Source organism: Callorhinus ursinus, unplaced genomic scaffold, assembly GCF_003265705.2.
Source record: "Callorhinus ursinus isolate GAN/ISIS: 27379988/994484 unplaced genomic scaffold, GSC_fseal_2.0 scaffold1, whole genome shotgun sequence".
Lineage (NCBI taxonomy): Eukaryota > Metazoa > Chordata > Mammalia > Carnivora > Otariidae > Callorhinus > Callorhinus ursinus.
Window position 1 is genome coordinate 72,414,437 of NW_027397063.1, and position 23,996 is coordinate 72,438,432.

Below are 23,996 nucleotides of genomic sequence, written 5' to 3' on the forward strand. Positions count from 1 at the left end.
ACACACACACACACACACACACACACACACACACACACACACACACACACGGTGTAAAAAATGCTTAAATGGCAACTATGTATTGAAGACATTACTACAATCAGAGTTCTTAGGTGGATGTTCAATAATTGTCTCTCCACTAGATGCTTCTTCCCAATATATTTTTGCAATATTTACCTGAAGTTTTTTAATGACTGTTTCAATCTGTTCAGAAAAGTGAGTAGCAACCAGCTCTGCAGCTTTACAGGGCCTCAGGGATACAAGTTCCTAAAGGGAAAGGAAAAGATAAAATGATCTTTTATGTAAAGTTTAAATAGAATCTCCATAGATGTAAAGCATGATTATCTACTTCAGTATTTTCATGAGCTTCTATACTGCATTTCAGAAGACCTCAATGTAAGGTCTCAATTTAAAGGCACATTGAATTAGAAATATGCCAGGTAAAAAATTAGATTTTGATATAAAAGGTAACTCATGCTTAGAAAATGAAAGCACTAAAACTGTGGATTTAAGCCTTGATATCTACAGAATGAACAGAAGGAACAAAAGCTTTCCCAAATTTCCTGTCAGTGAATTTCACCCTTGAGCTTAAAGTAATAACTTGAAGCAATTAAAAAAAAAAAAGTATAGTTGCAATTTTTCCAGCTAAGAATTTGAAAATTTTACTCCTGATGCCTGACAGATTTTGAACAAGGAGTGTCTTAAACCAATTTAAGGTCACAAGTCTTAAATGAGACAAAGAGGTTGACCACTGTTTATTAACCATTTTCTGTCAAATTTAAGACTTCCAATCTGCCCTCTCCTTGAACTTTCCTAGACATTACTGGCTACTTCTCTTCTTGAAACTCTCTTCTAACTTGGTTTCTGTGACCTACTCTTCTATCCTTCCAATTGCATGTTTACATGGCTGAAATGCAAAGACCAACAACAGATCAACGTGGTAAATTCTCAAATAAAAATGAGACAAGTTACTGTGACTGCAACATTCATGATATATCTAATATTCCTGTATTAGTAGCTGCTCTTCAATAATAATGAACAGATACAAGTAATTGTAGTTTATACTACTTTTATAGAATACATCTCAAAAACAGAGAAGGCACAACTAATGAACATCACAAACAAAAAGGGGCTATTACTATCGGTCTGAAGATATTAAAAAGAAATTATTATGGATTAATTTATATCAAGAATTTGAAAATTTAGACAAAATGGATAAAAGTTCCTAGAAAATGTCATTTAATAAACCGACTTAACAATTAGAAAAACCTGCACTGATTTTTAACCACTAAGGAAATTGAGTGAATACTCAAAAGTTCTCTATGGAAAACTCCAGGTCCAAAGAGCTTCACTGGTGAGTTCTAGCAACCATTTAAGGAAGAAATAATGCCAACGTTAACTAACCTCTTACAGAGAATAGGAAACAAAACAAAACAAAACAAAACTTCAGCTCATTTTATGAGACTAGCAAAATCTTTGATATCCAAACTCAACAGGACAATGTAAGAAAGGAGTACTACACTGATACAAACATCCTAAATAAAAACAAGGTCCAACAATATTTAAAAAGGATAATATCAGGATCAAGTTACATTTATCCACAGAATTCAAGGCTAGTTTAACATCAGTAAGATTCACCATAACTATAGAATAAGAAAGAAGAGGTGAAAAAACTCATTTATGAAAAAACTGTTAACATACCGGAAAATAGAAGACTTCCATAAAAGTCCTTAAACACTGTATTTATATTGGAAATAAACATTTAAAAAAAAAAAACCATTAACTATAGCACTGTTATGATCAAAATATGAAATTCTGACAGTTAATCTAATGAAGAATAGAAAATCTCTATTGAAAAAATTATAAACCTTTACAGAAGCTCTTGAATAAAGGCTTATACCATATGGTCACAGACCGGAAGACTCAATATTGTAAAGATGCCAATTAAATTTAAAATAACTGAGAGATTCAGTGCAATCCCTGTCACTATCATAAGGATAAAAGAATTGTTTTGCTATGACCAGCTGATAATAAGATATATTTAAAAGTATAAAAGGTCGATTAAAAAAAAAATAAAAGTATAAAAGGTCGATAGGTGGGGAGGATGGCAGAGTAGGAGGACCCTAAGCTCACCACTTCCCACCAATACAACTAGGTAATACCTACATTAGTGTAAATTACCCAGAAAATGACCCGAAGACTGGCAGAACAAACTCTCCACAGCTAAATAGAGAGAAGAGACCCCACTGAAGCAGGAAGGAAGGGTGGAGACATGGTAGGGAGCTAAACGGACCAATGGGACCGTCCACAGGAGGGATGGACACCTTGGGCATGGAGAGGGGAGAGAAACAGACTCTTGGATCAGGAAGCCTACACGGGAAGATGAATCCCCATAACACGGCTTTGAAAACTTATAATCAGTGGGATTTTAAACATGGAACTTTGAAAATCAGCAGACTAGTGAGAGAGCCTGGTGGGTGAGAGGAGACTGAGTCTCCGCCCTTAAAGAGACGGCACAAAAAACAGTCCTGAGGAGATACAACATTAGCAGCATTAGTTTGAAAAATGCATACGGCATAGGGGAGGGAGATTTGTTTGCTAATCTCAGAGCATGTGCTGGAGGGGCAGGGATCCTTGGGAGACCTCTCTAGGAACAAAGGAGCTGGTGGGCACCATTTCCTTCCCCTGCTCCTCCCCCCGCCCCAGCATAAACACACAGCCACCTGCAGGAACCAGCACAGCACCCATACTCTCTAACTAACCTACATACACCACCACCACATCCCAGCTCTCTTGTGGACATGCCTCCTTCAGCCAGGTTTCCATTCCAGGTCCCTCCCACAGCAGACCACACAAACCTTGCTAACAGTATGCATCCTGCTCCAGGGCACTTCAACGAATCTGACCCCTCCAACCTAGCCTGCCTGGATCCCCAACAGCTGCAAGTTCCCTCTCGCCAGTGTGGACCTTGCCAGCACTGCGTGCCCCACTTCCGTAGTCTCCTGCAGTCCAGGGCTACCACATCTCTGGCAAACGCATGGTCTAACTCACCTCAAGACCAAGGTGGCCCCAGACTGACCCACTAACAATACAGGGAACAAACCCTGACCACAAAAGGCAAAGAGCTATTGCAGATAACTGGACTAAAAGCAAAGATAGCTCCACTACAATAGTAGGATGCATGCAACACCCATAGAAGACCCATTGAAGCACCAGGTACTGGTGAACAGGGGACATCATGCTGCAGGGCACTACAGGACCTCTTCTTCATAAGGCCACTACTTTCAACAGCAGGAGACATAGCTGACTCTCCTAACACCCAGAAGCAGACACAGAAAGTTCAACAAAATGAAGAGATAGAGGAATATGTCCCAAATGAAAGAACAGGACAAAAATCACAGCAAGAGAGCTAAATGAAAGAGATAATATGCCTAACAGAGAATTTAAATTAGTGGTCATAAAGATACTCACTGGACTTGAGAAGAGAGTGGAGGACCTCAGTAAGACTCTTAACAAAGAGAAAATATAAAAAAGAACAAAACAGAGATGAAGAACTCAATTACTGAAATTAAAAATATATTACATGAAATAAAAAGTAAACTAGGAGAAGCAGAAGAATAGACAAGTGACCTGGAGGACAGAGTAATGGAAAACAATCAAGCTGAATAGGACAGAGGGGGGAAAAAAGAAAACGGAAATAGGGAATTCAGCGATACCATCAAGTAGAAATTCACATTATGGGGATTCCAGAAGAAGAGAGAGAAAAGGGTGCAGATAATTTATCTGAAGAAATAATAGCCAAAAACTTCCCGATTCTGGGGATGGAAACAGAAATCCAGATCCAGGAGGCACAGAGAGCTCCCAAGATAATCAACCAAAAGAGGTCCTCACCAAGACACACAGTATTTAAAACGGCAAAAAGTACTGATAAAAAGAGAATTTTAAAAGCAGCAAGAGAAGACAGTTATTTATGAGGGAAACCACATAACACTATCACTGATTTTTCAGCTGTAACTTTGAAGGCCAAAAGACAGTGGTATGATATATTCAAAGGCTAAAAGAAAAAAAATACCTGCAGCCAAGAATACTCTAACCTGCAAGGCTACCATTCAGAATAGAAGGACATTATACGCAAACAATGAATCATGGAACACTACATCAAAAACTAATGATGTAATGTATGGTGATTAACATAACATAATAATGATAATAATAATAAAAAAGAATAGAAGGACAGATAAAAGTGTTTCTCAAACAAAAGTTAAAGGAATTCATCACCACTAAAACAGTCCCACAAGAAATGTTAAAGGGAACTCTTTGAGTGGAAAGAAAGACAGTAAATAAAAGTAGGAAATACAAAGGCATTAAAAATAAGTACATCTATAAAAATCAGTCAAGGCATTCACAAAATAAATGGATATAAAGTATGCCACCATATACACCTAAAACCTGGAAGGGAAAGGAGTAAAAAATGGGTTCAAACTTAAGTGCCCATCAACTTACTATACCCATAGGATGTTATATATAAACCTAAGGTAACCACAAATCAAATCCAGTAAAAGATATGCAAAAAAGAAAGAGTAAAGAATCCAAGTATACCACTAAACAAAGCCAGCAAACCATGAAAGAAGAGAACATGAGAGAAAGGAACAGAGAAAAACTACAAAAAGAACCACGAGATTAGTAACAAAACTGCAGTAAATACATACCTATCAATAATTACTTTGAATGCAAATGGACTAAATGCTTCAATCAAAGGACAAAGGGTGACAGAATGGATTAAAAAAACAAGACCCATCTATATGCTGCCTACAAGAGACTCATTCAGGACCTAAAGATGCATGCAGATCAAAAGTGAAGGGATTAAAAAAGCATTTACCATGCAAATGGAAGTGAAAAGAAAGCCAGGGTAGCAATACTTATATTGGACAACTATACTTTAAAACAAAGAGTATAACGAGAGGCAAATAACAGACGCTATATAATTATAAAGGGAACAATCCAACAAGAAGATATAACTGTAAATATTTATATGGGAGCACCCAAATACATAAAGCAGTTAATAACAAAAAGAAAGGAAGTCATTGATAATACAGTAAAAGGGTACTTTAACACCTCACTTATATCAATGTACAGGATCATCCAAACAGAAAGTCAACAAGGAAATAGTGGCTTTGAATGACACACTGCACCAGATGGAAATCCAGATATCCATCCAGATATATTCAAAACCTTCTATCCTAAAACAGCAGAAAACACAATTTTTTTTCCCCAAGTGCATATGGAACATTCTCCAGAAGAGATCACAAGTTAGGCCACAAGTCCAAACAAATTCAGGAAGACTGAAATCACACCATGTATCTTTTCCAACCACAATGCTATGAAACTAGAAGTCAACCAAAAGAAAGAGTCTGGAATGACCACAAATACATGGAGGTTAAATAACGTGCTACTAAACAATCAATGGATCAACCAAGAAATCAAAGAATAAATAAAAAAATAAATGGAAACAGGGGTGCCTGGGTGGCTCAGTCGGTTAAGTGTGTGCCTTCGGCTGGGGTCATGGTCTCGGGGTCCTGGGATTGAGCCCCATGTCAGGCTCCCCACTGCCTGCTTCTGCCTCTCTCTCTGCCCTTCCCCCAGCTCATACTCTCTCCCTTGTGCTCTCTCTCTCTCAAATAAACAAATAAAATCTTAAAAAAAGGAAACAAATGGAAAAGAAAATACAATGGCTCAAAATCTTTAGGATGCAGGAGAAGCTGTTGGAAGTTTAGAGCAATACAGGCCTACCTCAAGAAGTGAGAAAAATCTCAAACCACCTAACCTTCTACCTAAAGAAGTTAGAAAAAGAACAAAAGCCAAAACAGTAGAAGGAAAGACATAAAGATTAGAGAAGAAATAAATGATATAGAAACTAAAAAAATAGGGGTGCCTGGGTGGCTCAGTCGTTAAGTGTCTGCCTTCGGCTCAGGTCATGATCCCAGCGTCCTGGGATCGAGCCCCGTATTGGGCTCCCTGCTCCGCGGGAAGCCTGCTTCTCCCTCTCCCACTCCCCCTGCTTGTGTTCCCTCTCTCACTGTGTCTCTGTCAAATAAATAAGTAAAATCTTTAAAAAAAAAAAAAAAAGAAACTAAAAAAATAGAACAGAGCAATGAAACCATGAGCTGGTTCTTTGAAACAAATCAACAAAATTGATAAACCTTAAGGCAAACTCATCGAAAAAAAAATGCAGCAGGCTCAAGTAAACAAAATCAAAAATGAAAGAGGAGAAATAACAACTGACACCACAGAAATATAATTATAAGAGATTATGAAAAATTATATGACAAAAATTGGACAACCTAGAAGAGATGGATAAATTCCTACAAACATATAACCTCCCAAAACTGAATCCAGAAGAAATAGAAAATTTCAACAAACATAACCAGCAAAGAAATTGATCAGTAATTAAAAAACTCCCAGCAAACAAAAGTCCAGGACCAGATGGCCTCACAGGTGATTTCTACCAAACATTTATTATTTTTTTTTAAACATTTTTTAATTAACTTATTTGACAGAGAGAGAGAGACGGCGAGAGTAGGAGTACGAGCAGGGGGAGTGGGAGAGGGAGAAGCAGGCTTCCCGCCGAGCAGGGAGCCCAATACGGGGCTCGATCCCAGGACACTGGGATCATGACCTGAGCCGAAGGCAGACACTTAACGGCTGAGCCACCCAGGCGCTCCACTACCGAACATTTAAAGAAGAGGTAATACCTATTCTTCTTAAACTACTTCAAAAAGCAGAAGAGGAAGGAAAGCTTCAAAATATATTCTATGAGGATATACCAGCATTTGCTGACACCAAAACCAGATAAAGACCCTATGAAAAAAAGAACCACAGGCTACTATCTCTGATAAATACAGATACGAAAGTTCTCAACAAAATACTAGCAAACTGAATCCACCAATACATTAAAAAAATCACTATGATCAAATGGGATTTACTTCTGGGGTGCAAGGGTGGTTCATTATTTGCAAATCAATCAACCGGATTCATCACATCAACAAGACAAAGGATAAAACCATATGACCATTTCAATAGATGTAGAAAAAGCATTTGATAAAGTAAAACATCTGTTCATGATAAAAACCCTCAACAAAGTAGGTGTAGAGGTAACATATTTGCAGATGACATGATACCACATACAGAAAACCCTAAAGACTCCACCAAAAGACTACTAGAATTGATAAATGAATTCAGTAAGGTCACAGGATATAAAATCAATACATAGAAGTCCACTGCATTTCTACACACTAATAATGAAGTGGCAGAAGGAGAAATTAAGAAAACAATCTCATTTACAACTGCACCCAAAATAATAAAATACCTAGGAATAAATTTGACCAAGTAGTTTGTAAAAGGCCTGTACCCTGAAAACTTTAACACACTGATAAAAGAAACTGAAGATGACAAAAACAAATGGAAAGATATTACACATTCATGGACTGGGAGTACCAATATTGTTAAAATGTCCATACTACCCAAAGCAATCTACAGATTTAATGCACTCTGTATCAAAATACCAATAGCATTTTTCATAGAACTAGAACAAATAATCCTAAAATTTGTATGAAAGCACCAAAGACCTGAAGAAGAACAAAACTGGAGGCATCACAATCCTAGATTTCAAGACATACTACAAAGCTATAGTCATCAAAACAGTACAGTATTGGCACAAAAACAGACACAGAACAGAGAGCCCAGAAATAAACCCATGATTACACGGTCAATTACTCTTAGACAAGGGAGGCAAGAATGTCCAATGGGAAAAAGCCTCTTCAACAAATGGTGCTGGGAAAACTGGACAGCAACATGCAAAAGAATAAAACTGGGCCACTTTCTTACATCATACACAAAAATAAACTCAAAATGGATTAAGGACCTAAACGTGAGACGTAAAACCATAAAAGTCCTAAAAGAGAGCCCAGGAGGTAATTTCTCTGACATCGGCTGTAAGTAACATTTTCCTAGATATGTCTCCTGAGGCAAGGGAAATAAAAGCAAAAATAAGCTATTGGGACTACATCAAAATAATAAGCTTCTGTACAGCAAAGGAAACAATCAACAACAAAACTAAAAGACATGCTACAGAATGGGAAAGATATTTGCAAATGACCTATCCAATAAAGGATTAGTATCAAAAGTACATAAAGAATTATATAACTCAACACTAAAAAAACCAAATAATCCAGTTAAAAATGGGCAGAAGACACGAACAGACATTTCTGCAAAGATGACATACAGATGGCACACAGATACATGAAAAGTTGCTCAACGTCACTTATCATCAGGAAAATGCAAATCAAAACTACAATGAGGTATCACCCCACACTTGTCAGAATGGCTGAAATCAAAAGGCACAAGAAACAAGTGTGGGTGAGGATGTGAAGAAAAAGGAACCCTCATGCACTGTGGTTGGGAATGCAAACTGATGTGGAAAACAGTGTGTAAGTTCCTCAAAAAATTAAAAATAGGGGCGCCTGGGTGGCTCAGGTCATGATCTCCAGGTCCTGGGACTGAGCCCTGCATCTGGCTCTCCGCTCACTGGTTGAGTGTGCTTCTCCCTCACCCTCTTCCTCTGTGATCCCTCTCGCTCTTGCTCTCTCTCAAATAAAATCTTTTAAAAAATTAAAAATAGAGCTACCATATGATCCAGTAATTCCACTACTGGGTATTTACACAAAGAATATGAAAACACTAATTTGAAAAGATATATGCACTGCTGTGTTTACTGCAGCATTATTTACAACAGTCAAGTTATGTATATATACACAATGGAATATTAGTCATAAAAAGAACAAAATCTTGCCATTTGCAACAACATGAATGGAGCTAGAGAGTATAATGCTAAGTGAAATAAGTGAAATAAGTCAGTCAGAGAAGGACAAATACCATATGACTGATTTCACTCATATGTGGAATTTAAGAAACAAAACAAAGGAGAAAGGAGACAAACCAAAAACACAGACTCTTAACTATGGAGAACTGCTGGCTACCAGGCGGAATGAGGGTGGAAGGACGGGTAAAACAGGGGAAGAGAAGTAAGTGTACACTTAACACGATGAGCACTGAGTAATGTGTAGAATTGTAGAATCACTGTACTGTACACGTGAAAGTAACATAACACGGTATGTTAACTATATTAAAATTAAAATTTAAAAATAAATAAAAGTATAAAAGGTCAAGAATAACCAATACTCTCTTCAAGATTATAAAACAACAGTATTTAGTAGTGTGGCATTGATGCAGAGAGAGACAAAACAGTAAAGCCGGACAGAGTGCTGAAAAACAGATCAAACGTATAGATCCTTGATATGCTTATGACAAAGTAGCACTGCCAAGCAATGGGGAAAGGCAACTTTTTAAAATAACTGTTGCTGGGAAAACTGGACATCCATACTTTGAAAATTAATTGGACACCACCCTTATACCACGTACAAAAACTGCTTTCAAGCGGACCTAAGATTCAAAGACAAAAACAAAATAAACAAGAAAGCTTTTAGACAATAATATAGGAGAATTTCTCCTTTAGTAGAGAAGGAAAAAATTGATGATTTGACTACTTAAAAAAAAAAAGAACTTTTCTTAAAAAGAACCACTGAAAAAAGCCACAGAGTGGAAGACATCCACAACATATTATCACTGAAAAAAGACTAACATCCAGGATACATGATGAACTCCTATAAATCAGTAAGTACAAGAGACATTCTAATAGAAAAATAGGCAAAATACTTCAACAAGCACATCACAGAAAGGGAATTTAAATGGCCAATAAGATTATCAATCTCATTAGTAATTAAGGGTATGTAAATTTCAAACATAATAAAATATCATACATGCACTAGATTGGCAAAATTTTGAAGTCTACCAAGGATACAGAGCTAATGGAAAATCTCATACAATGCAGGCATCTAGTGAAGTTTAATGTATTTATCTCAATTAACTGGCAATTATATGCCCCTAGAGAAGAGATTATCAAATGTTAGCATGCATCAAAATCACCTGGAGGGCCTACTGAACCATACCGCTGGGTCCACCTCCAGAGTTTCAGATTGACTAGGTCTGAAGTGAAGACTGAAACTGCCTTTTTTTTTTTTTTTAAGATTTTATTTATTTATTTGACAGAGAGAGACACAGCGAGAGAGGGAACACAAGCAAGGGGTGTGGGAGAGGGAGAAGCAGGCTTCCCGCCAAGCAAGGAGCCCGATACGGGGGGCTCGATCCCAGGACCCTGGGATCATGACCTGAGCCGAAGGCAGACGCTTAACCACTGAGCCACTGAGGTGCCCCTGAAACTGCCTTTCTATCAAATTCTCAGCTGATGCTGTAATGCTAGACTGCCCTCAAGAAATGCTGTGCTTAAGATGCATGTGTAAGTATGATCATGGATGGGGATGCCTGGGTGGGTCAGTTGGTTCAGTGTCTGCCTTCAGCTCAGGTCATGATCCCAGAGTCCTGAGATCAAGTTCTGCATCGGGCTCCTTGCTCAGCGGGGAGCCTGCCTCCCACTTCCCCTGCTTGCTCAGTCTCTCTCGGACAAATAAATAAAATCTTAAAAAAAAACAAAAAAAGAATGCTCATGGATTGATTTCTTTTAATAGCCAAAAATTAGAAATAATAGAAATGTTCACTAACAGTAAAAATGAATAAATTTTAATATAATTGTAAAATGGAATACTATACAAGAATTAAAATGAACCACAGCTACCTGCAACAAAATGTACAAACTTCAAAGAGTAGAACTTCATTTATGTAAAGTTCAGAAAAAGGCAAAACAAATGTCGTTTTAGAGATGTAGGCATATGAAGTAGCAGTATATAGAAAGGCAGGAAAGTAACAGAAAAACGAGGATCCTGGGCATATTAGGGAAGGCAAGAGAATGTGATCAGGAAAGGATACACAAAAAGAGTCTGGGGTATTGGAAATAACTCGATTTCTTGATCTGGGCCTAGGATGTTTGCTTTTTTAAATGTGTTATTAAACGGCACATTTGTTTTATGCACTTTTGGGGATGTTTTCTATATTTCAATATATATATATATATATATTTTTTAAAGATTTTATTTATTCATTTGAGACAGAGAGATACAAAGAGAGAGCGAGAGCATGAGCAGGGGACAGGCAGAGGGCGAGGGAGAAGCAGGCTCCCCGCCAAGCCAGGAGCCAGACATGGGGCTCGATCCCAGGACCCTGGGATCATGACCTGAGCCGAAGGCAGACGCCCAACCATCTGAGCCATCCAGGCGCCCCTCAAAATGAAAAATATTTTAAAGATTTATTTATTTATTAGGGAGAGAGTGTGTGCACATGTGTATGAGCGGTGTTGGGGGGAGCAGGGAGGGAGAGAATCTCAAGCAGATTCCCTGCTGAGCGCAGAGCCCGGCACAGGGCTCCATCTCTGAACCTGAGACCACGGTTTGAGCCAAAAGCAAGAGTCGTATGCTCAACTGACTAAGCCTCCCAGGCGCCCCAAAATAAAAAATATTTTTAAAAATTTAATGAAACATGTTTTGTCTATATTGGAAAAACCATTGAAACTAGAGATTCTTTACCTGGAATCCACAGACCCAAACTAAGAATAGCTTTTAGGCGGTCTGTGGATCCCTGAAATTATAAACAAAATTAGGTAGCTGTGTACATGCACAATATTATGCACCATGGGCCCAAATCTTTCATTAGATTCTCATAAGAGGTCTATAACCCCCAAAGTGTTAAGAACCACTAATCTACACACTGTGTCTGTCAGAAAATTCTGAGTACTTTTGCCCCTCTACACACTGAATGTTGATTTTATTCACATTACTGAAGCCACAGAAGTTCTTCAACAAAAAGTCTATATATTTGTAATTGTGGCCTTAAGAGATACTAAAAAGTTCAAGGTGAAAAAATGTGCAGATGTGGGGAAAACAATCAGCAGAAATAATTGTTGTGCAGCAAAAACACTTCTTGTTTCTCCAGTAGGGGTTTTCTGCTGAGTCATTTGTTTACTCATTGATTAATTCATCATGTTTCACATTATGCAGAGACATAGCTTCATTTTCGGATGTCTGGAGTCCATGTGCTCAAACCACTGCATAATGCAGATGAAGTGAAATGAATACGAAGCCATAATGCGACTATGGAGACAAAGGGACTGATGAAAGGAAAAAGAATACAAAATGATTAAAGGAAAAAAGATACAAATGAAAATCGAGAAAGGTTTTCTTGGGTTCTTTCCACCAAGATATATTCATCTTGTTAGCAGGAACAGGGTAACATTAAATAACATGTATGTTCTCAATCCTACAGACGAAAAAGCATAGCAATTACTTCAGACCACCTATTTGGTGACAGACTGCCCTACCCTTCACAGCGCATGTTTCACACAAGATGCTGTGCACATTTCTGATCTCTCTAAACTTTAAAACCGTCAGGAACTAGAACAAAGAATTCACGTAACAAGCAATGTTTCCTCAAAGTTTCAGAACTCATCCTTTTTTATCATTTTCCATATGTATAACATTTTTTTAAAGATACTGAATAATCACTTATCTTTCACCACATCTCTAAACCCATCACCAGAAGTTCCCCCATCAGCTGATCCTTGCTACAAGGAGAAAAACTTTGTAGATCTGTTATCTCCAAAACTAGTATTACCTCAGCATCCTTCCTTACACTTTTTTTTTCAATTATTAGTGATCCATAAAACAGAATAGATTCAAAAAACTGCTAACTCTGTTGCAATGTACATGATGAATCTAAGGAAACTAATGTGAGGACTGATTTTGGGGCCCCTGTTTGAATGCGCTGTGATCACATGTTCATCACACATGTATTAGTCTCTCCATTTAGGCATCTATAAGCTTGTTTTTTAAAAAAAAGTTCTTGCTCCAAAGTCAACTCCTGTATTCTTGTAACACAGCATGCATAAACAAAATCAGAATCATCGCTCTGTTACACAGGAGAGAGAACAATGCATTAGAGTACTGTTTGTAAAATTCCATTGGGTGATTGGGGTGAACGGCTCCCTATCACATTTTAGGGGGGAAGACCAATACTACTCTCAGAGTCATTCTAAGGTTCTAAACACCCACTAATAACCCAGTTTGTCATCCGGCTGACTGAACTTGGGTTCTTTTCAGAAGTCACGAAATAATAAATTGTATAGGACATGGACTTTATGAATACAAGTATAAGGCGAAATAATCTGAAAAAGATGTTAATCCTCAAGTAGATCAACTTAATATGACACCTGCCATTACTTAGTTAGCATACACTTAATTTGGGAGCTATCCATACAAATGGGGAAATTTAACAAGTTTTATTGAATCAGCACCTCTATATGATCCATTGCTTTCTGCCATACAGACTGCTTCTCCTCTGCACTGTGTCCAGGAATGGATAAGATATTGTGAATGTAGTTAAAGACTTCTTCCTGAAGAACACGAGACAATACAACTTATTCATTCATTCACTCAAGCAATAGTCACTATCCACTATCTGTACCAGTCTTGGTAATTATCTATTATTTGGAGATGGTAAACCATTTGTAGATAGTTAAACTGCTAGAAAACTGACACTAAAGAGAATGAGTTTAATGTTTAGGGTACACTCTTGGAAGTTCCAAATCCATTCCAATTAATTTTGGTCTCAATTTCACTAACCAAATGAGGGAATATCATACACTTTTATCTTTGGTGGACCCTATCCCCATTCCTAACTTCATCTCACATCACTCCGCCCTTCTCTACCAACCTTGTCCCTATCCTGGAAGACTTTTTTGCTGGCTCTTTGCTTGACTGGCTTCACCTCAAATTCCAAAACTCAGTCTCTATGTCACCTTCCCTGGCTGCTCTGCAGAAGTCAGTTTCCCCAATATCTCCTCAAGTTGCATCCATTTTCTCTTCACTCATCACATCTGTAATTAAGTATTTGGTTTCCTTACTGTCAGTCTCCATCACTAAACTAGAAGTTCTAAAGTTGTAGCAAATATATCTGTTTTAATGATCAGTATGCACTTGGCTAATAGGAGGCACTCGATAAAAACCTGGTGTATAAATGAAGAAAACCTTGAATCAGCAAACACATGTCCCAACATTTCTACTGAATAGTTATACCTACTTAATAGTTATTTCTACTCAATAAGGGGAAGGGAGGACTGAGTAAGAAAAAAGGGTAAAGCACCTCACAGCTCACCTCCCTTAGTGGGTCACGTAAGTAGCAATCAATTATTTTGTCATACTGGTGTTCTCGTTCATACATAAACTCGCAAATTTGATAGCTAGAACATAAAAGGAAAAACTTAAGAGTACTGACAGGCAGGCAGTTATTAGCTTATTGTTTCAAGAAGTTTGCTTACAGAGGTTAGTATTAGGAAAAATGAATATAGTAGGTGTGATTTCTACTGTGAAATGAAGTTATAGTATCTAAGGGAGAGGAGTATCTGCCATTCCTCTAAATACAGGTTTAAAATGCTGAACATGACTATTATGTTTATAAGAAATTTAAAAGCTGGGTACAAAATAAATGTTAAAGCAACAATGTGTTACATAGAAACAGTTAATATATGAGTTATCAATTAACTATGTGATGTTTCTCTGTTCAGAATTAAATATGTCAAATGAAATATTCAACAAATGAGAAAAGTAATAGTGTTAACATATTGTATCTTATTTGGTATGTTAAATTCTGCACTGTTTAGAATATGTATGAATAAGTGACTCAAAAATCTATAAAATAGTGGAACTTTTAAGTAAATAAAACTAAATTATAAATTATAAGACTGTTATTTCATTTTCATACTAAAACAAATGTACAAGCACTTCAAATTTACTCAGTGTTAATTTCTGCAAATGTTACTTAATTTCTAGACTTGAAAGACAAAAACTTTTGCATTTAGGTTTTTTGTTGTAATTTGCATATAGCTTTCTTAATTAAAAATTGGCAATGCATCAACTGGCTTCCAGTTAGAGAAGTGTAACTTAGTATATGGGAACTAATGCATAACTTAAAAACCACTTACAATTCTGCTTTTTCTGCCATTCGGATGAGCCGACTCTCTTCAAACTGAACTATGCCTCCAGCCTGAAGCAATTCTAAAAGGACCTGAATATTTAAAACAAACAAGTAAAAACACTCTGGAATCCACTTTTATTTACTAGCTCTGTTAAGAGTCCATTCAGCCACACAAACCGTAACTTTTTTTTTTTTTTTTGGTCTTATTAGTTGATGTTTTGGCTTGGCTTTCCCCTGTATGAGGTACCAGAAGACTACTATTATAATGAGGATGATACTGTAATTAAGTCTTATAAAAAGATAAATGGCTCTATTTTTCAAACATGGAAGGAATGCCACAGTGTTTGTAAATAAAGCCTTATTAGAATATCTAATTAACCCTCCACTAAGCCAAAAATGTCCATATATTTATCTGGTGCCTTTTATGTCTCATGGTTCTTTAAAATCTATTGTCCACAGGTAGTATCCATGTTTACATGTTAATTTCTCTACTTAAACATTGGGGTTTCTTACAGCAGCATTATCCACAAGAGCCAAAAGGTGGAAACAACCCAAATGTCCACCAATGGAGGAATGGATATACAAAATATAGTATATGCACATAATGGAATATTATTCAGCCTTAGAAGGGAATGAAACTGACACATGCTATAACATGGATGAACCTTAAAAACATGCTAAGTAAAATAAGCCAGTCACAAAAGGACAAATACCATTTGATTTCATTTATATGAAGAACCCAAAGTAGTCAAATTCACAGAGACAGAAAGTACAATGGTAGCTGTCAGGGGCTGAGGAAGGTGGCAATGGGTACAGAGTTTCAATTCAGGAAGATAAAGGTCTGAAGATGGACGGTGATGATGGTTGCCCAACAATGAGATACACTTAAAGCCACTGAAATAGACACTTAAAATGGTTAAAATAAATTTTATGGTATATATATTTTACCATAAAAACAAACAAAAACACTGGGGTTCATATAATTAATTTTTACCACACCAAGCAGAAGACTACAAAAGTGATTAGGATGTTGAGACTGAATCATCAATATTTTTAAATAAACCTCAAAAGATAACAGAATCATTGCATAGTCACTAGAACAATATGAGGAAGCTTTCTCTTATATTCAAGTTCAAGATCCAAAGTAACATGTCCCTTCCAGAACTTCAGGAAACCATTTAACAAAGTATTTTTCTAACACAGGAAACTGATTACTTTCAAGTTAAAGAAAGACAAAAAGGGGGAGAAGAAATCAAACCTATCCATACTTTACTTTTCAGAACCCTAATTCAGTCCATTTTGAGCACTATAATGTACTGTTATATAGAACTATGGAGTGAACCCATCTCTTGGGAGCCTCAGTTTGGAATAACATAATAGAAATGTCATTGCTGAAGCCAGTCTTACCAACTGAACAGAGCTGTTATATTTTCAGGAATTGTGTAAGCCAGATGTTGAGCACAGCAATTGTTAAATAATAACTAAAATTTTAAAAAGTAATTAATATGCAAAACTCACCACTTCCTAATTATTTTACTACATTTTACTATGTATGCTCTTGAGGTTAGTTACTGCATCTTTGGGTGGAAATATTATATAAGGGTGTGGCATCTCTTCCCAGTTCTATGTTTAGTAACATCATCTTGGGAGGCTGAAATCAGCCATGAGGGGAGTACTTACACTATGGAAATTAGCAAATGCTGTAAAAATCAAGTGTTGCTGTATTTTTAAAGGGGCATAAAACAAACAAAAAGGAGAGTATGTGACACAGAGCCCATGTGCCCCACAAAGCCTACAATGTTTACTCTTTGGCCCTTTACAAAAAAAAAAAAAAAAATTACAATCCCTGGGTAAGAAAGTGATGGAAATAGGCAATCAAATTTAAAGGCGTGCATGTCGTAGTCATTATACTGTGAATAGCACAAAAAACTAAGGAATTATTTTTCTAGTATTCAAGAACTGATTGAGCACAGAAGTCACTGATGAATGTGTGAAGTTCTGTCATGCTTTCACTGTTGTGCCTTCATCTTATTCATTTAAATACTGAAAATATCAACCAACATTCATATCAGAACTACACCGGGGGGAGCAGCTGTAAAATTTTAGCAGCATACCACCAGAAAACACTCAAAAATAGTGCAGACACAAATTTTTATATATAATACACGATACATAAGTGCTGGATTAGAAGGGATGGAAGTGGGTTCTAATTTTAGTTATGCACTTGAGCAATTTACTGTATCAGTTTTCTGTATTTCTCAAACGAGTTGAGGAAAAAAACCTAGTCTCAAAGGGGACTTCCAAAAACAGAGCATTACTATACAAGGATTACTTTTCAAAGTTTGACTTTTATGTTTAGATTTGATTTTTATTTCTGTTTAATTTAGTTATTTATATTAAAAGTGTTTATCATTTTATATAAACACCATGCATACCATGATTCACTTTTCCTGCCACGAGAGAAATAGGGGCAAAGTGAGGGGTCCACATTATCTGTATTCAATATAATTTGAGATAACCAAAATTTAACAACTGTTCTCACCCCTAAGCAGGTCTGCAGCAGTCACTGGGCCACAGCTGTGCAGAGAAAAGGGTCACTGTTGCTATCCTACGTTCTTTATCTGAGTCTCAACCTTCCAGCTGTTGAGCGCTATTACCATAAAAAAACACCAGTGTAGCTCTCCAAGTACTTATATTTTGTAGCTTGCTTATCTGACAAACTCTGGCCATCAGTGTTAAACAGGCTCTCTTAGTGCTCACAGTTATAGTGGGTAAGCTTTGAAAGAATCCTACTCCTGGAAGAGATGCTCAAGAAAGTGGCCTAAGTAGAAAGAAGTGGTAATCAAACAGTTACAGTCTCATAGCAATTAGCGGAGGGACAGATGGATTCTAGTCCCCAGCAATGTTTACCCTAATGCAGGGGGGCTACAGAACTCTCCTTAAAGTTGAAGGGGATCCTGCAGGCTTTCTGGTTCAGAGACATAGCAGCTAGGAGTGGGTATCAGATAAATGGCCTGGGGAGAAAGCAGGACACAACAGCGGTCAACTGCTGCTACTTCATGGAGAAGGATGAGTAACTCTCTTTGGTGTCACGCTGGATGCAAGACAGGTCCAGTCTGCCTAGGAATTTAGTCTGATATAAATTCTTTACAAATGTACCTCTAACAACCATCCACACTATTGCCTGGTTGCCACTATCTTAGAATTAGAGTTTAGTGCAAGTACCTTTCCCCTTACGTTTCATGAGGTCTAGCACAGAAGGGTTCTTTCTAGCTTACTCTGTCCTCTTTCCCATCCTTTAGCAAGCAGAGTTCCAGTAGTTCATACCTGCTGTCTTTCAGAGTGTCGGGAGTCATCATCAGGACTACAGAGGAATTCAAGGACCTGGTCAAAGAAAAGGTATTTTCTTTATTGGATATTAACATGGATGCCATAACACTGTAGTCATGAAAACAACAATACCTACCCTTTCAATTATCAATTCATTCACACTTGGCCATAACAGACACCACAGATATATGGTATCTTCCTCACTGACTGGCCTATTACATGGCACAGCTAGCTCAAGTATGTTAACAACTTAATATGTATCTGTCTTATCGTTACTGTTCCGAAACATGGCAGGAAGACAGCGCCGTCCACACACCTTAACCTTAAGATCCCTGATACCAAGGACCGAGCAAAGCATGGACTTTATAGGGTCAGGCCACTTGAATTTGAGTCTTAAAGTCAATTAACACTTAATAACAACACTTACCGCTAATAATAACATTTATTAGGTATGGACTTGGATGAGTGACATAACCTCTCCAGGCTTTAGTTTCCTCATCTGCATAATCGAGCGTAACAACTATACCAATCTCAGGACTACCATTACAATGGCGATGAGTTAACACATACATGTAAAACCCTGGAACAGGGGTGCTTGGGTGGCTCAGTCGGTTAGGCGTCTGCTTTTGGCTCAGGTCATGATCCCGGGATCAAGCCCCATGTCGGGCACCCTGCTCAGCCAGGAGCCTGCCTCTACCTCTACCTCTGCCACTTCCTCTGCTTGTGCTCTCTCTCTCTCAAATGAATAAATAAAATCTTTAGGACAAAACAAAAAAACCCTGGAACAGAACCTGGTATTATGAAGTGCTCAATAAATGCTAGTCATTATTGGTAACTTTCTCCAGATAAAAAGGGTTTTCTTTGCCACCTGTGGATATATAGAAGATATTTAACTGGGATTAGGAGATACCTTCAGAGTCAAAGTCATTTATAAGGAAATTCAGTCTTTCTAACAGTGATCTCTATTCCAGATGATCAACATCATAGACATGCTACCAGTGAGATCCGTGAACTCTTAAATTCAAAAATTCTTGAGCAAAGAATTCTAGGCAATTTAGAGCAACAGAATAACAGAGAACAAAATTTCTATAAGCCAATCTCTACAAGCCATACTCCCAAGAGAGCAAGTTACTAGGCAAAATCATACTATCCAGACACAACGTTAAAAAAAAAAAAATCAACTAATTTAATCCAAATTAAAACCAGAAGAGGCTCCTACCTGATAAGATATTTACCCACCAGGCTATTATATTAAAAAATGTATAGTCCAGTCAATTTTTCTATGAACAGTAAACATAATAAAAACAATTCTCATCATTAAAGACACTCACCTGATCAAAAAGGGTTCTGTTTACAAACAAGGTATTGTCTGGCTTTGCAAGCTGCCGGGCAAGGAATGTAAAGAGACACCCTACTTGTGAGGGAGTAAAATCGGAATTCTCCACCATAACCTGGTGAGCAGAAGAGACCATTTATTCAATATACCATCTGGTTTGACACAAAATTATATCATTAGAAAGGTGGTGGGAAGCCTCATTATTGAAGACTCATGAGAAGATTCTTTTATAGGCTGTGCAACAATTGAGTTCAATGCCATTTTAGAGAAGGAGCACAAACTACTTTCATATTCTGAAAGGAAAACATTTTAGTGATTTTTGGCATATTTCTAGGCACAATTTGTATGAGAACTGAATTGCCAGAGGTGGCTTTCAAAGAAATATTAAACATGTTTCCCTCTGGAATTCTTAAAAGAGAATCCTTCTAAAGTTAAATTTAAATTAAATTTAAGTAACCCTACCAAAAAGCTGCCTACCGACACAGGAAGAAGGGAGTCATTCTGGGGTTTAAAAGTAAGGTAACCTGAAGGCACAGGAAAAGATGTTCAACATCACTAATCATTGGGGAAATGCAAGTCAAGACCACAATGAGGTACCCCACCTCCCACCCGTCAGAATGGCTAGTATCAGAAAGACAAGAAATAGCAAGTGTTAAGCAAGGATGTGAATAAAAGGAAAGACTCATGCACTATGGGTGGGAATGCAATTGGTGCAGCCACTGTGGAAAACTGTACGGCGGTTCCTCAAAAAATTAAAAATAGAGATGGAATTCCTGGATCACACTAAGAATTTATCTGAAGAAAACAAAAACCCTAATTCAAAAAGATATATGCACCCCTATGTTTACTGCAGCATTACTTACAATGGCCAAGATATGGAAGCAGCTTAAATTCCATCAATAGATGAACGGATAAGGAAGAGAAATAGGAAATACCAGCATGCAGGCATTGTGCTGGACATATTCTGGTCATGTTAAAACTACGACACACACACAAAAATCCTCACAGTCTCTGCTTACAGGAAACTGCAGGCAGGAAAAGAAACATGTAAACAATTACCATACAGTGTGCCATGTGTAGCATAAAGTGTTGTATGAACATGGAGAAGGGGCAACTAATCAAACTGAAAGTGTGGAAAGGATTCTAAGAGTTTCTCGCGGATGATATTTGAGTTATGTCTTGGTAAATGGTTAGGAATTTGCCAGGCAGAGAAAGGGAAAGAAAGGCATGACAGGATGAAAGAAAACACACACAAAGAACATAAGACATAAAGATGACACAATTTGGGGCGCCTGGGTGGCTCAGTTGGTTAAGCGACTGCCTTCGGCTCAGGTCATGATCCTGGAGTCCCGGGATCGAGTCCCGCATCAGGCTCCCTGCTCAGCGGGGAGTCTGCTTCTCCCTCTGACCCTCTCCCCTCTCATGCTCTCTCTCTATCTCATTCTCTCTCTCAAATAAATAAATAAAATCTTTAAAAAAAAAAAAAAGATGACACAATTTGGTGAACTGCAATAATTTAATATGGTTGAGAAGTTCATAATACAGAGTGTGTGTGTGCCACGGGGGGTGTGTTAGGGGGAGGAGAGGAGAGCAGTTATAGAGAAGTAATCAGGGACCAGAAAATACAGAAGGATCTTGGATGTCATGTTCAACAACTTTACATGAGTATGGCAGAAACTAGTACTTGTGCTCCAACATCTGCTCTTCCCTCCTAAGTTAGAAACAGAACTCCTCATTTTAGGCTAAACACATGGTCACCCATAATAAAGAGTACATTTCTCAGTCTCTCTTAGCAGCTGAGAAGCAATATATCTAAGTTCTCATCAACATGTTATAAGCTGAATTGTAGTACACAACTTCTAAAAAGTCTTCTTAAAGAGAGGGAACTCTCTTCTTCATCTCTTTCTGCATTCAGACTGGCTAGAGGGCCGAGGCGATGGCTGGAGCCCAAGAAGGTATTTTGGACCAAAAGACAGGAACCATAGACTAAGAATAACAACAGTTAAAGCAGAAGGCATCTGCATCCCTGATAAGTATGTGAAGCCACTCTACTAGAACAGGTTGCTAACCTCCAGACTTTTATGAGAAAAATAAATTCCCTTCACAATTAGACTACTGTTGTTTTGAATCTCTCTCACAGCAGAACTTAATTCCAACTGATCCAATAATAGGGAGCCACAGAAGAATAAAAGAAAGATCACAAATTAGAGGAGGACAAGATTAGGTATAGAGAGACCATTTAGGAAATCCAAGTAAAAATTCTCCACACCACCTACCTGGATCAAACTGGCATTATTTGGGGGCTTAGCGATCCTATTCTCATACTCATCACTGCCTATTTTACGTCAATAAACAGCTCAAATAAGATAAGGTATATAAATGTGCTTTAAAAATTATAGAGAACTATTACAAATGTAATGCCTTAATGTCATACATAATTAGAGAACATTTTAATTTTGGTCTCTTGTCCAAAATAATCTAAAACTCGCTGAGAGGAAGAAATCTCCATTTTACAGCCAAATGGACAAGATTCTAAGGTTTCAACTACAGGAAGAAACTGGCCTGATCCAAGCTGTGCAGATGGAAAGGAAAAGAATCTGTCTCTGCATTCATTCATTAGCAGCAGAGTGGATCTCAAAATAGCTTTGGACTGAATCTAGTTGGATTTAAACTGAGATGATCCTCTCTGCGTGCCTCTGATCATTCTGAAGTTGCTCCTGTCATCTCATGACAGCACCACCTTAGCAACACAGCAATGCTGGTATGAGACAGAAGATTCTTCATGTTAATTATCTTCTCAAAGCATTCTGAAGGTAGTCACCATTATTTCACATAATCATACCAATACAGCAACTACCACAATATGCATTTCACAGCAGTACCCTGTATCCTATATCTATCTAGTCTATAGCGGAGATAAATTAAATTTTTTTTTTTTAAAGAATGATCAGTATTTCGTTCAGGTTTGGAAGACAAAGATATCACAATAAAATTTTTTAAATGATTTCAACACACTGCTTCATTAAATAAGATCATTTTAGAACTTGCTATAAAACAATTCAACTTCCTTAAAATAAACATCAATACAGGGGCAGCTGGGTGGCTCAGTTGGTTAAGCGTATGATCCTGGCTCAGGTCATGAGCCCGAGCCCCGCATCAGGCTCCACACTGGGCGTGGAGCCTGCTTAAGATTCCCTCTAACCCTCTCCCTGTGTCCCCTGCCCCCTAAAAACAAAACAAACAAACATCAATACAAAGACATCTATCCTCTGAATACTTACTTTCAACAAAATATCCACAATTCGTTGTTGATATTCTACGGCTTGCTTGTCATTTTTAAAATCTTCAAAAGTCTAACAGGAAGAAATTTTATAAAAATAATTATTATTTGCACATTTTAGAAGGAAACAAGATATTAAATTCTTATTAACAGTCAGGTAAAATCCCAAATAAGGTAAACATTCCTCATCAGGTTTTTCCTTATATTCCTTTAAATAATAAGTTGCTTTTAGCAAGTTAGGTAGAAAGCTATAGCATTTACTATTGCTGGTATCCTGGGACTTTAAAAATGATTAACAAGTATAAAAATATAGCAACTACCATACAACCAAAAAGTGATTTGAGAAAGTTCATAGGCAATGATAAAGAAAAAACACTAATGACAAAAGGCAATTTGTGAATAAGGGTTTGAGAAGATGAACTACATGTTACATGCTCTGCCACCATTCCAACCATGTTATTTGGAAATAATAACTGAAGTACAGTTTATTAACTTTCCTGAAAAATAACTTTCATCATTTCCATGACAACTAAAAAAAATGATGTTCAATGATAGACATTTTCTAAAAATTATGATAAAACTGTCACAATGTTAAAATCCTCAAGCCTACACACATACAAGGACTAGGTATCTTATTTTTAAAATACTGCCAAGTATAGCACTTTTATGTCCTGGGCAAGTAGAGCCAAATATATTTTGAACAGAATACGCACCAAAGTAAATGACAGCATCAGATTCTGAAAATACCTAATACCTATAAAATGCACATATGAGAATAAGAATTGTGTTCACTACCAAAAAATTGAAATGAAATTAAATAATAAAAATGATGAAAGACTTGAAGATCTTTCCCATGGTTTTCACTTAGCACATGTGGGTCTTAGAAATGTTTGAATCCATACAGCAATAATTTACTGCTTATTTTCCTAAAAAAATAAACTATATATTGTCCCATTAAAAATTAAATTAGATTTAAAAAAAGGAATTTCACAGCCATGAACTTTCAAAACTACATCA

At 37.2% G+C, this 23,996-nt stretch overlaps 1 protein-coding gene across 5 annotated transcripts in view; it reads right to left on the reverse strand.

Annotated features, from left to right (window-relative positions):
• VPS8 (VPS8 subunit of CORVET complex) overlaps positions 1 to 23,996 on the reverse strand; it is a 254,459-nt gene that overhangs the window by 108,313 nt on the left and 122,150 nt on the right. For 3 of the 5 annotated variants that reach the window (XR_012379318.1, XM_025877325.2, XM_025877357.2), the window contains exons 28-34: positions 22,981 to 23,052; positions 19,695 to 19,814; positions 18,361 to 18,417; positions 15,041 to 15,123; positions 14,203 to 14,299; positions 13,355 to 13,453; positions 178 to 267 (exon numbers count right to left, since the gene is read on the reverse strand). Coding sequence is in view for 4 of the 5 variants with exons in the window: in XM_025877325.2 (XP_025733110.1) it covers positions 178 to 267; positions 13,355 to 13,453; positions 14,203 to 14,299; positions 15,041 to 15,123; positions 18,361 to 18,417; positions 19,695 to 19,814; positions 22,981 to 23,052 (618 nt within the window). In the remaining variant the exon portion in view is untranslated. The remainder of the gene's footprint in view (positions 1 to 177; positions 268 to 13,354; positions 13,454 to 14,202; positions 14,300 to 15,040; positions 15,124 to 18,360; positions 18,418 to 19,694; positions 19,815 to 22,980; positions 23,053 to 23,996) is intronic. The other 2 variants (XM_025877349.2, XM_025877364.2) reach the window with 2 other exon arrangements.